This window comes from Scardinius erythrophthalmus, assembly GCF_964197995.2.
Source record: "Scardinius erythrophthalmus genome assembly, chromosome: 19".
NCBI classification, from domain to species: Eukaryota; Metazoa; Chordata; class Actinopteri; order Cypriniformes; family Leuciscidae; genus Scardinius; species Scardinius erythrophthalmus.
In genome coordinates, this window is record NC_138239.1 from 4113727 (window position 1) to 4128469 (window position 14743).

The window sequence follows — 14743 nt, forward strand, 5'->3', positions numbered from 1 at the left end:
CGATGGGGAATTGTTTTAATTTGAACTCTGTGCTTGTGTTTTGAGACAGTGACTATCGACCTGCATTATATGACTGACAGACAAGAACGGTTTGACCTAAAAATATCAAAATTGAAACTACTGCGGAAACAAAGACACCTACATCTTGGATGCCCTTGAGGTAAGCTAAAACATACCAAAATTTATTTCAAAGTGAACTATCCCTTTAAGTGTCTTGCTCAGGGACACATTGGTGTCTCACAGTGGATTCGAACCCGGGTCTCTCACACCAAAGGCATGTGTCTTATCCACTGCACCACACCACCCATGGTAGACCAAAGAAGAGTATTAAAGAAGAGTGTGTACCATACTTTTTAGTCAAGTCAAGTCAAGTCCCATTTATTTATATTGCACCAGAGACAGCCTGTGTAATTCGGGGGCCTGTATCAAAGAAACCCCATCAGAAAGACATTGTGCAATGCCTAATGATTAATAGTCCATAAACACATTCTATCTACCACTATCCACACATTCTATCTCTTTTGAACTATTGCTACAATCACGACCAAACATAAAAAACAGCATTTAATCTTCGTCACTTTCTCTGCCCCCTCAGCTAAAATAAAATTATACTTTTAAATATGAAACTAAAACCACCAGTAGATGGCAGCAAATCAGTGTCTTACTGAGTAAGTCATTGAATCATTCAGTCAAAAGATTAATTCAAAATGGCTGACAAAGCAACTAGGTGTGTGTCTCATTTCTTATTTGTGCATCCTTGTTTCCTTTCTTTGCGTCTCATCTCCATACCTGTTAGTATGCGAGAAAGCGAAAGAAAATGAGGACGGAGGAATCGAAGGAAATCCTAATTCAAACTGAAATATTCTTGATCACAAAAGCGTCACTTCAAAGTGGCATCAGCTGCGCTTGAGGGATCTGCCCTTATATTGTTGAAGTTGAAGATATTCATAATAAATAATAATAAAGCAAAATTCCCTGTTGAAATATGAGATGTAAACTGCAACGGTAACATGTTGATTCAATTCAGTTCAATAACTGTGTCAATGTTGCGAGGTTCATCAGTGAGGAATTGATTTCAAAAGCAGATCATTTATCCATATCATTTCAGGTCAAGTTTTTGTTCTCATCCGATAGTGCCAGTACAGTCAGGTCAATAACATTTTCTGAATATCGTTTGTCTTTTAAGCCCCAAATGAGCAAGCCAATGCTGACAGTAGCATGGAGCCAAAACTCCATCAGTGGACAGAAGTGGGAAAAAAAGAACCTTGGGAGAAACTCTGGGGTTCAGTTCTCTTCTGGCATTAAGCAAATTCCTTCATGTGTTTTTGTGTAAACACTGCATTACTCTGCAAAAGTCTGTGTTAAAAATGGAGACCACTGTGTTTGTCATTTCACTCATTCAGACAGTGAAGCTTGGATGAATTTTCTACTCTAAATGTAAATCCATCACATCCTTGACCTCTGATTTCTATAATGCTCTCTGAAGTCTTTGTTAAAGGAGAGAAACGCGACAGCTGCATTGTAAACTGCACTGTCAAACTGACGTATTGCAATTTGTAGTCCTCTGTTTTAATCGTAAGAATTCTTGTTAAAGTGAATGAATTCACAATGACCAGAAGCAGATGTTGACATGGTTTGAAGCAAGTGGCTTTTCACATGAGTGGAACCAAGCGACATATGGAGAGAACTGTGAATGTACATAAGGACATTAAAGGGGTCATGAACGTCATTTTATTTTTGTCTCATGTTTCCTGAGGTTCAAAACTGTCATCATTTAGAAATTATAGGCCACTCTAACCCCTGATTTAAAAACTCAATGTCTATTTTAAGACTTCAATGTAAACGCACACTGGTATGTTAGTGTAACGTCTTTGTATGATATTGGTAAAAGGGACAAGACAAATATGTTAATTATTACTGCATTAAACTCCGATGGTGAAAAAAAGTCGCAAAAGTTCACTTGTCGCAAAATAAATCACACATTTGATGTCTATTTGAGAGCATGAGCAACACCTATGGTTTAGGGGTGAGCGATTAGACTCACGATAACAAAATATATCTCAATATAGTTATTTTATTTTGGTATTTAAAAATAAGAACAAAAAAATGCAAATGACAAATATTTGGACAAATATAATACAAGAAAGATATCAGATAAAATTGACAGGGTATTCATTTATTCAGGTACAGACTATTTAGGAGTAGTATGCAAGTAAGAAATACGACAGAAATTGAATAATCAAATGTGAAAAATATAACACTACATAGTCGTCACTGTATGAATTAAAGATACATTGATCCTTATTAAAACCATAGGTTTATTCAATCAAGAGCAGATTCTCGTTTTCTTTTGTTGTTTGATCAGCAGGTATATAAGGCTGCTGTCACTTTAAGCTAATGCATGTATCCAACACACTGATACACATTAAATTTTCTCTCAGCAGACTGTGTTTATGTGAATACTTGCCAATGCGGGCATTTAGGCCTAGAATTTTCCACTCTAAATGTAAAACCATCACATCCTTGACCTCTGATTTCTATAATGTTCTCTGAAGTCTTCTTTAGAGGAGAGAAACGCGACAGCTGCATTGTAAACTGCACTGTCAAACTGACGCATTGCAATTTGTAGTCCTCTGTTTTAATCGTAAGAATTCTTGTTAAAGTGAATGAATTCACAGTGACCAGAAGCAGATGTTGACATGGTTTGAATTTATGAGAGAGAATGTATGAAACAGGGTTTATCAACATTCTTTGCGGATCCTTGCTTTTCTAGTAGTTTAGCAGAATTGTTTAAACTTTCAGAAAGGCACATTCAGAAGCTCTATTAGCAAAGGGCCAGTTGTTTGTTGGGTGGTCATCATCTGCAAGAAAACAAAAGTGCAAGAGGGGTGGATGTTAATGTTGATAGTTCTGTGTGCAGTTGACAGAGTAACTGTTCACACAACTGAAAAATAGCCAAATTAATTAGTACCATATTGAGTCAAGGAACAAAATCTAGTCAGGAAATCTGTACTGATCCTCAGCCCTAAAAAGGTTATGATTCTTTAAATCTAATTAAAATGTCAATTTCCCCAATAATTGTGTTTTATGCTTTAAACAATATCAGATAACAACATGATTATTAATGTTACTCTCGGTCAGAGGAGCCGAGTCCGACGCATTTCAATTCAACAACAATGATGTCAAGTAGTTTGGATGTAAATCTGAATGTCAGAAGCTGTGAGATGTTTGCAGTGATTTAATTAGCGGCAGTGTGTTGAAGCTGCGTAAGCTAACGTACATATCACAAAAGATGCATTGATTGACACAGTGATTATAGGTGGCAAAAACATGTACACAGAATTAACTATAAAAAGAAAATGATAAAATATGAAATAAAAAAAACAATCTTTTGTCATTAACAACATTTTAAGGACCATTCACAAAGCATTCTTGCCTCTGTCTATGCTATATTCGTTAATTTATTTAAGTCATATCTAGCATGCTTGTGTATGTATTTTAGAAAGCTTCAAACAGAATTGGAAGCAGGCAACTGTTTTGGCTATGGGTAACAGCTTGGCTCAGGTTGTTACTGTGACATTTTTGATTGCTCCTTCCCCAAAGGCTGTAGTCTTTCTCTTATCTTACGAGAGGAGAGAGAGGAAGTGATTTGGAGCGAATAGAGGAGAGATAGGACGGGTTGGGTTTGCCCGGCATCATCTCTGTTGCACGTAGGCACTTAAAGGTCCTCCTTTATAGATGTGATACAACTCAGATCATGCCACTGTTCAAAGACCTTTCTGTAATCCTGTAACTCAAACAGTAAGTTAAGGTGCTGTATGCCTTCCATGCAGTATAAGTCACTTTTGTATAAAAGCGTCTGCCAAATGCATGGCATGTAAATACTCCTTCCCCTTCATAGATTTATCCTCTCCTGTCCCCTTGTTCTAAGGCTTGAAATATGGTCATCTATCAGTTTTGAATATAATCTACATAACTATGTGTAGTTTTAGTAAGACGGTTGGTGCACATGTGTTGTATTAAAATGTCTGTGTATGCATGGCAGGCATGCGATTATGTGAGTCAAAGCAGATGAGATAAATCAACCCATGTTTGCATGCAGCCAGCCAATACTTTAGCCCTGTTATTTATGCAATGCCCTCTGTCCTTCCATATTCAACTCCCCTCTGCACGCACACATACACACGTGCCAAAAGACACACAATTGACACACACCAGCAGTCAATGACCTGAATGCTATATTGACCATTTTCCCATTATAGTCCCATTGTCCCAGATGCAAACTATAAAGCAGCAAAGAAAACATGTTGGTCACATTCTTAATAAATGTTGCACCAATTAATATGTTGCTTTCTCAATATCTGGTGTTATGAATTTGACACTTTAAGATAGATTTTAACATGTTTTCACATGGTAACATTGTCATCAAACCAGGCTAATGCCATCTTGGTGGTGGTTGAGGAGATTCCGCCCTTCCATGTTAAGCGCTTTGAGTACCTAGAAAAGAGCTATATCAATGTAACAAATTATTATTATTATTATTATCTTCTGTCCCACGATCTCGCTTACAATGAAGTGATCGCTTACAGGGGTGATGTGAAACAACCTACCACTACATGTTAAAACAGTTTCCACATTAGCTGAATTTAAATCCTTGCTAAAAATGAATTTTTTCTCTGTGCTTTTAATCTACCGTAACTTTTATGTTTCTTGCTCTGTTTTGTGTTTTGTTTTTTTTTTCTCTTACTTTTCTGTACAACACTTTGGCCAACCAAGGTTGATTTTGTGCTTTTTAAATAAAATTTGATTTGATTTGATTTGATTTGATCTTAAAGCATTCACTTCAATGGAAATAAATGCATTTTATAGAACTCATTAAGACAATCATGTTTTGAAGTGAGCTGCAATGCCATTCACGTTATAAAGTAACGTAATTGCATTAATAAAATGACGTAGAAAAGATTTGCACAAAAAAAAACACAACCTCTTAAAATCTCTTTTAGTGTGTGCAAATACAGAATTGCTTTCTGTTTGAAATGTTACAGACTTAAACCAAAACGGCAGAGAAAGCCTACGTTTTTATTGCAGAAGATGTAAACATACACGTATTATCATTTCACGCATATCATTCACGTGGGTGCCGTGAAGGGACTCTATTGCTATGATATACGGATAATATGTGTGGCAGCAGAGAAAGTATCAAGGAATGAATGATAGAAAACAAGAATGGTGTACAAGATATGGAGGAGAAGACAAATACAGATTTTGTAGTTTCTCAATTAATATGAAGTTGCATGCATAATTATGCATGATTTTTTTTTAGAACAATATGTTTACATTTAAAATGCTTTACTCTCCCTTGTACAAGACAAGACTGGTTAGCATGACTTTTCCCTGTGGAAAACAAGATTTATCCTGACGTCAAAACAGCTCTTTTGCATACAATGAAAAAGCACGGTGAACACTGGCTTTCAAGTTCATTTGCCATTTTTATTGGTTTATTTAAAAATGTAAAAACATAACATCTCTTCATTGCTGCAGAAGGTTGATGCACTTACGGACACAAATTATACAAAATGCACAAGTGTAATCATCAGTTTCCACTGAAGTAATGCTGAAGTGAACTGGTTCCCTCGAGTCATGAGAGGACCAGAGATGAACTTGATTGTGAGATTCTGGGGAAGTTTGATTTATTCATTACACCATCCTCCAAATTGCCTGACATGTAAGAATGCATAATCGCGGTCGATAACACTCATGCTGAAAATGAAAGTCAATATATAAACCGACACAGTACATTAACACAGTGCATGTACAGTATGAGTGCAGTGCCCATCAAATGAAGATATGCTGTATAAATTAGCAAAGCGAACCTTCTCAGCTGAAGAAAAGTTCATTGCCGTGAACATCAGCTGTTTTTAAATGTATTGACATAAAAGTTAAGTAATGAATTTTAGTTATTATAAGTTCAGTTTAGCTGTAGTACAATTTTGTAAGACAGAGTAGGCTTTGTCCTGATGCTACTGTACTGTATTACTTTACTCAAAAATAAGCAAGAAAGCAAAGTACACACTTTTAATGTGTAGTAGGCCCTATGTGAATTGTCCCGGTTATCTTGATTGTACTTAATTAAAAACTGTTCCTATTTTTCATTCCCATAACATAATAGATGTATTCCAGTTGGGCTTTGTCTGTTGTTGCTCTGTTTTTTCCTGATATTACTTGTAAAAAACAGGGGAAGAGAAAGAGAGAAAGAGAGAGTAATAGAAAGAAAATGAAAAGATTCCATTTGGCCACTGTGACAGAGGCGGTTTGGAATGCCAAAGATTCCTCGGAGTTCCCTTGGGTTTATTGTGAGAACATTATGAAATGAATTCTGGGGGAAACGTGTGGGGTAGAGGAGTGTATTTGCATTACATAAGAGCCAGGCTCTGTCTTTATAGAGAGAACAAACAATTATGTGGAGAAGAGAGGAAATTATGTGCAGGGAGAGAGGCGTCTGCATGTGTAACTGCAGCAGAAGGAAATAGAGTTTAACATTGAGCAAAACTCATCGCCACAATGCTGTTTTTGGTACATTGCTAAGTGGTTGCTGGAGTGTATTCTGGTTGGTTGTTTAATTGCCCTAGTCAAAAGATCCTTCATCCATGTCTCTATGATATTTTTGTCTTTCAATATGGCTGAGGTCGTCTATGTATGCTTCCCTGGTTCCCTGAATAGGGAATGAGATGTTTCTTACCATAGGCTCACTCAGCGCTGCATCTTTAAAATCTTTTGCTTCGTAGCCATGAGCCACAAACAAATAATTGACTTATCCGATTTACACCACAGGCTCGTGTGGTCGTCGTAAATCTCAATCCCCTCACAGATTGAAGATTTACTCTATCTTAAGTCGCAAAAAGACACTTGCAGAGCCAGGAGCGTAATCCATACAGGATGCATTCACCAACAAGGCCTGAAAATTACAAATACAATTTAGGTATGTTAAGGCCGTCAACCAACTTTAGAGTCAGAAAGACATGTATCTAAGGGAATGACTTCAACTGCATAAACGGAGCCCGTGTGAAGCCTTCCAGGACCACAGATAGTCCCAGGAAGGAACATAAATGGGACAGAAAGTTCTCATCCATCTCATCCCACACATAAAACGGAAGACAAGTGAATGTCTCCCCAAAGAATTATCCCTTAACAAGTGTTCACTTTAAGAGTCATCAGGCCGTGCCCACTCTGACAGAGAAATGTTCTTGTAGGAACGCAAGCACTGGTCCAAATTGCAATTACACGTGATGCCGTACTTCTCCCCGAATCTGAGGTAATAGGTCGGCTCTGATCGGACTCCACAAGAGGCGCAAACACATCCCAAAACGAAAGTTCTTTGATATTTTGACAAATAAGAAGTCATTATACTATAAACAAATACTGTTAGTTTCAGACATAAAAAAATCCTCCTTACTGCAAAAAACAAAACAAAAACAAGCTGCCAGAATGACTAACATTTACGCCAAGCTAACTGCAACTTTTAAACTAGTTTTCACAACTAGTTTTCTGTAGCATAAATGGCGTAGTATAAGATATACCAAAGTTTAATACTTAGGTTGAAGGTACTAATCGAAAGAATGAACAAAAATAATAGTGATGTTACCTAAGCATATACCAATAATGGTCCCAATAATAAGTAACTGACCTGCTCTATGGAAAAAAAAAAAAAAGTTTTGATTGCACAATTGTTAAGGCACGTCAGTTTAAATCGTTATTTCACTAACTAAGTTTAGTTGAGTAGGAATATGGATGTTCAGTTTATTGGTATGTTATTGAGAGGAAAAGTTGAAAAAGGAAAAGGGAAGATTTGTGATCTGCCTGAGACCGATGCTGCTGATCAAACAAGCAAGAAAAAATAATGCAGGAGATAGAAACCAGTGGAGCAGTGTGTGTGAGAGGGATACGCTCCTCCTCCTCTCCTCCACTGACCTACTTCCAGCAGCACACAGATGATGTGGATGTAGTCATGAGCTGACTGAGAAATGCCAACCCCCCCCCCCCAACCTCATCTCCGTCTGACTCTTTCCCTATCCCTCTTTATACACCACTGCTCGAATAGTTTACCCATCATGCCCTACCTTGTGGCATAATGCATGAGACACAACGTGAACATTATTATGCGACTGCTGCTAGAGATGGTATGAGGAGAAAGACTACTCTTTGAAAAATGAATGGGGGAAAAAAAGCATTGTTTAACATGGAAGCTGTAGAAATGGAAGTCCTGTCTTTCATTTGCAAGAGCCAGTCTCCTTTTTTCTTTTGTGAGCAGCCGTTCTACTGCATATGTAGGCAGCATCTCATCTGTAGGCTAATTGAACCTCATAATGTAAATTATTTGTTTTTCCTCGCTGCACAAATATCGCTCCTCACCATCCTCATGAGCATCTGAGACTTCACATCACACTAAATTATTAAAGTTAGGTCCTAAATTTATCTCTGTGTTAAAGATAAAAGTTGTGTTTGTCTTTGCTACGTTTATATTTTCAGAATGTTGTTGCTTAAGAAAATTAAGAAAAGGGTTCATATCTTTAAAGGACATTGGCAGTACCACTCTATTAGATGTTTAACATGTTTAGAGACGGATATTCAGTCTCTGCTTCCTTTAATGTATGCAGATGAAAGCCTTTGCTGCTGTTCTATTAACTGCAGTAAAATAAGCATTTGTTTGAGAGCTGTACAAGCAAACTGCATGAAGAATTTATGTAGAAGCTAAACAAAAATAACTTTATGGTTGTGCAGTGATGTGATTTTCCATTTAAAACTGATGATACATTATTGATGGGCTTTTTTAAGGGAGCTTGATATATTTCCTAGGGATGAAATTTAATGATTTTAGATCTGATTTTACATTAAAGTTCCGGTTCCTTAATAATTACCTTAACAATTCTTTTACTACTCTTTTACTAAGGATCAGTGTGATTTGTCTTGTTGACTGATTCATTAAAAAAAAAACGTATGTTTGTTTGTTGTTGTACACTGAAAAAAAAAACTAAGTAAATTTACTTACCGGTAATTTTTCTTAGGCAAGTTTTTGCACAAATGTCACAAAATGGCAATTTACTAATCATAACAACAAAAGCAATGATAAAACAGTGTAAATACAGCTGGAAAACAGTGAAAAATCAACCTCATTAATTATTCAGGCTCAGTGCATGATGGGAACACCAGTATCAGAAAAGCTGAGTAAATTTACTTAATTTTATAACGTTGATATTTACTCTTTCATTTCTACACGCTTGAATTGAGTACTAGAATTTACTTTGTTTTTTTAATTCTTGCCTGAGCTAACTTTTTCATGTAAATTACATTTGTTTTTTTTCTGTAGTATTTACTTCACCACAAAATCATTTTTATCAGTGTGTAACCAGTGGCAGTCTAGAAGATGAGATTTTAATAATTTCATTTATTTAGCGGCTACTAGTCTTTCTTTAAGTCCTTCTCTCTCATCACATTCAAGCTACGAACTTAACTAAAACACAAACAAAAAACATACAGTATATATTTTTTTCCATGTTACCTTATTTCGCTGTGGTACTTTAGATACAAAGTAGGAAACACTATCTGAGTATATGATTAGTAGCATTCATATTAATAGTATTGCGTTCTGTCTGCATCATCCTGCTTTGGTTTACATGGTTTTTAGCCAATTTGGGCTGGTCTAGATGGTTGATCTGGTTTCAACCTGGCCGATCATCTTGGACAAGCTAGTTAGAGCTATTAGATTATGTCACACCGTTTTGGTTTTTGCAGCAGGGCCTAGACTTGCACCTGTCTTTTAGGTTTTGAGAAATAATCTGAAATAAACAAGACTGACACTTTTATTTCCTTGTCACATTTTTTTGGTAAGCTTAATGGAAACCACTACCATTCTGAATATGGTGGACGTACTTGTGAGAACAGTGAGTCTAAGAACGCTGGGCTTGTTTCCCTCTTGTGTTTTCTCCGTTCCGGTGAGTGTGATGGGTACGGCCGCCTCTTATGGCAATTACTCATGCTCTCCCTTGCTTTCCCTCTCTTTTGCCATTGGCGGTCATTGTAGCCTGGAAACAGAGAGGTCTTTGTAGCGCCCTGGGGGTTATGCCAGCACATCCAGAGAGGTGCCAGGAGGTTCCATTCTCTGTGCCCACACGGACCGAAGAAGCGTTGGAGAGGGATGAGAGTTGTTGCTTTTCAGAGTCCCAGCTCCTTTATGGCCACTCCACACAGCTGAAGGGTTTCAGCCTCTAGAACAGCTTCAGTCTTTCATTGATGTTCCCATTCTGATGTTGAGCAATTAAAGCTGCCGGACTGCTGTGAAACTGCTTTAGATTCAATATCAGTGACGTACATTAATGGAGGGAAGAACATATCGGGCAGTATGGAGGCCTGTTCTAACCTCTCAACATGCTTGAGTTGTTTTTGGGTTCCATTTCTATGGTTGAACTCTGGACACATTTATTCAGTTTCTTGATGTTTGTCTTAATATTTTTCAATGCATTTAAACAATTTGGTTTGTGGTATACAGGGCTTAACATTAACCTTTTTTGCTCACCAGCCACTGTGGCTAGTTGTTTTCCAAAGTTACTAGCCACTCAGCATTTTCACTGGCCACAAATTTGACATTGATACCATGGGGGAAAACTGCCATATAGATATTTTTAATATTATCTCATCATTTGGCAGCAGGTTTATTAGGCTGCTGTCCCTTTAAGACCTGACGCACAGATCCATTACACTGTTACACATGCATTTTCTTTCTCAACTGTTTACGTTCACTTAAAACATAACTGTGTTTACGTGAATACTCTGCAAGATCAGCATTTTGTCATTGTTTTGTGTATTTTTTACTGTTTAAGTGCAATACGCAATGAAAACAAACTCAATTTAGTACTAAGAGGTGGCACTTTGGGTGTGAGCACAAAATCTGCAGGAATGAGTAAACTTATGCGAAATACGCACAATCCCACGCTGAAATTCAAGCCCTGTAACACCAATAATATTCATGTGGAGCAAATAAAATGAGTTGAGTGAGGGGAGGCGGGTTTGTGTGTAACTCGCTGTCGGAGAGATTAGAGAGAACGCACTGTATCCTGCGGAAGAGTTTCAGATATTTCTGTATCGAAAAATCTACATTTTTACACAAACACTACATTGCACTAGTTTATTATTTCAAATGCCTTTTTAAAAGACTACAATTGTAAAATGTATATGTTAAGTATAAAATTCAAGCCGCTAAATTGGCTAGTAGGAGTGACTGCGTTACACGCCAATGCGGAAATACACCTGCATTTGGCGGGTTGGTGGGTGTTAATGTCAAGCCTTGGTGGTACTGTATATGATAACGGGTATTTCATGTAAGTTTAGATACCTTAACATGTAGTCGTTTTGCGTGGTCCTAATTAAATCCTGATTGGCTCTTTTTTTCTCTTTCAGATCATGCCCCATAGATAGCGGACTCTTGGCTCTCTGGTCGTCGGCTCCTCCTGATTGGAGAGGATGCCTCCCCGGAAGCGCACGCGGCCCGCCCTGGGCTTTCTGTGCTGCTTCAGTAGCAGCGAACCTCCTGAGATCAACCTGAAAGACAGTGTCCCGCTGCAGCTGCTGGAGTTCAGTGCACCCATGCCCCCAGAGGAAGAACTGCATGCCCGCTTCTCTGAATTAGTGGTTAGTATCTGCTGGCTAGTCTGCTGGTCGTGGTTTTTGCCATGAAATCTGTTTAATTTACTTCTAGATTCATTCAAGGAATCCATAATGCAACACATAAGTGGAAAATTTGATAGGCTAACAGGGCGCAATCTGTGTCTCAGTGACTTTGCATAGTTTCCTAAAATTTATGATCAGCTTTTTTGCAAGTGTTCCAAACTGATGTTAGAAATTGATGCTGACTTGTATTATTGAGGTTCGGGCAATCTTACAAGTTCAGTGAAGCAAATTCAATACTGATTTCCGCTGCTGCCAAACAACAGTGGTTTGGAGCATCTCGAATAATACAGTGTGATGAACAAAGTAGGGCATGTAATCTTTAAATGACTTAAACATCCAGTTATAGGGATACTTCACCCTGAAATGAAAATGAAGTCATTCTTTACTCACCCAGGTGTTGCTCTAATGCTGCATGCCCTTCTTTCTTTTATGGACCACAAAAGGAGAATTTCAAAAAAATGTCCCACTGCAAGAATAATTAATTTTCTTTTTCTGTCTGTCTGTCTTTTTCTGTCTGGTTCTTTTTCTGTCTGTCTCTCTGTCTTTCTCCACCCTGTATTTGAGCTAAAAACAGATTGTGGAAAGGGAAAAAATGAATAAATAAAGCAGCTCATCATTTGGAGTCAAAACATGCCCAACATATGGGAGCTGTTAGGAAAATGACAGCAGCCTCATGCTTGATACAGAAAGAAAAAAATATAATATAATATCATTGGTTTTACTAAAAAAAAAAAAAAAGCAGACTGCTGCCATGCACCGTTCTTTCACTATGGATTAGCCCTATCCATTTAAACAAACAAATAAACAAACAGGCCCTGCTCTGCCAGACATTTAAATGGCTGCACCACATGTGGAGCAAGACTTGTCCATGTTCTCCAAAGACCAAACAAATACCTAAGTGACAGTGTTTTCAAAATATGAGAAATATGTCACATCATGCACTTGTTGCAATAATATGATAAAAAAAAAATCTTTCACTGGAAGCTAGAAGAAACCTGACAGAACTGGGTCACCGTTGACAGGATTAACAGTTTTTTGGAATATGATATGAGTTTGAAACATGAACAGTGGCTCCGCTCTGGGATGAAGTTGTGCACTTGTGCACAGACGTGAATGTATTTTGTTTTATATTTAATATATATAAACCTGTAGGTTTGCTGATTGGTGGTAATATAAATAGGCAGTGGATATTTACACCGAGTGCAAATAGAGTTAGATGCTATTTACAATAAAGTGAAAATAACAGTATTATCTTTGCACTAAGTGTAAATAGTAGTTATATGCTGTTTACACCGCATAAATAGTGGCAGATACTGTTTGCGCATCAGTGTATTAAAGCCCTCCCCTACACCTACGCCTAACCCTACCTGTTAAACACTTTATTCCCTCTACTAAATACCCATTAGGCAATTTATTTCCACTTTTTAAAAATATTTATCAACTTAATCTCCATGCCACTGCTATCAGCAGGATTTCTTTTGTAATTTTGTCTGGCTCAGTTAGACAATGGTGGGCGGAGTTAGTGTAAAAAGTTACTTTTTGAATTTCCGATTTCAAATATGACACATCCTTATGCATCGCTTTCTGCCAGAATTTTTACGTGCTTTTCCAAAACCACTGAAGTGACCTCGACGTCCGGGTTAGCGGTAGCATGAGCCGTCAGGCAAGTATACTTATAAACTCCTGATCTACTTACAAACTTTCCAATGCCTTGTTTTATGAGTACAGAACCTATTTGTACTACTGTAGAAGTTTGGTATCATTCTGGGCATTATTAGTGGGGTAATTTACGAGATACATCATTGGATCCATTAGCGCCTGCACTTAGCCATCCGGCTGATATCTCTAAATAAGCTCTAACTTTAATAATGTTCAACCAAGGGAATAAAGGCTTCTGGGGGGTGTTTGGCTCGAGGTCATGGTGCAAAGGACCCTAGGTTGATTTTACTACGAACCATCCCTTTAAAGCAGCAACACGAACCTTTTGCCTCTCTATCGCCATCTCTGTTTGAAACATAAAATTGCAAGTTACTTGGAGAGTTATTTTTACACGGGTTGTGCTTTGACACTGCTCCGATGTGCGATGAATGTGTGATCAACACAACAGAGAGGATCTGTCATTGTACATCAACATGAGAATAAGAAGTAAAACCTACTACTTGGTAACATATCTGCTTTCTTTGTTCGAACCAAATGAAAATATAAATAATTTTTTGTTTGTTTTTTAAATCTAAGGATTTGCTCAGTCATATTAATCCCTTCAGATCTCAGAGTTGTCGCCACCTCTGAAAAGCCATGCCAATATTTACTGTATTCTCATTTTAGCATGGGCTCTGTCACTTTCCCTTTTTGACTGCATGCTCTTAGCAGTTTGAGGTTTCTTAGTTTTGTCAACAGGTGATTTCCCCAGATATCGACTTTTTAAATTAAAAGCAGCCATCTAGATGATACGTTTTAAATTCTAAGCTACTGTATCTTCAGTATATGCCATATCATTGCCGGGTCGTCTTCTTTATGTATACGGACGTGTCGTAATGAAATAAACTCAAACGAACATTTCCCGTGAAATCGGACCCGACTGCTCAAATTATAAATCAATTTTATAAGTTTACCGTGTGAATCAGGGTATAAGAAAGGGAGACAGTTTTGAACAATGATCACTGTCTTATACTTTCTCTAAACAGATTTTTTATTTTATTTGTTTAACCAAAAAAGTTACATGCTGCAGCTAAATAGCAAACATAGCTGACTTGTATATCTGTTGTCTATTTTCACAATAGCTCTCTAATCTGAGGATTTGAGAGCCATTTGCTGCAGAATCAGGTTTGAAAAGAAGAAAATCTTCCAACTGTTAACAGCTTTGGTCAATTCAAACAGTCATTGTCTCTGACTGCACGCATGCCTATAGAGTAAACGTGTAAGCAACCCTTCCATGCCGATACGAGCTATAAGCGAGACTGGAGTAATTAGCTCCTTTTGATTGATTGTTTCATGATGGTGATAGATCATACGACAGGCTTGA

General features: G+C 37.6%; 1 protein-coding gene across 4 annotated transcripts in view; it reads left to right on the forward strand.

The window, feature by feature from the left end:
- daam2 (dishevelled associated activator of morphogenesis 2) overlaps positions 1-14743 on the forward strand; it is an 85860-nt gene that overhangs the window by 16701 nt on the left and 54416 nt on the right. For all 4 annotated transcript variants that reach the window (XM_081393817.1, XM_081393819.1, XM_081393816.1 and 1 more), the window contains exon 2: positions 11452-11682. In XM_081393817.1, the coding sequence (XP_081249943.1) occupies positions 11515-11682 (168 nt within the window). In that variant the 5' untranslated portion in view covers positions 11452-11514. The remainder of the gene's footprint in view (positions 1-11451; positions 11683-14743) is intronic.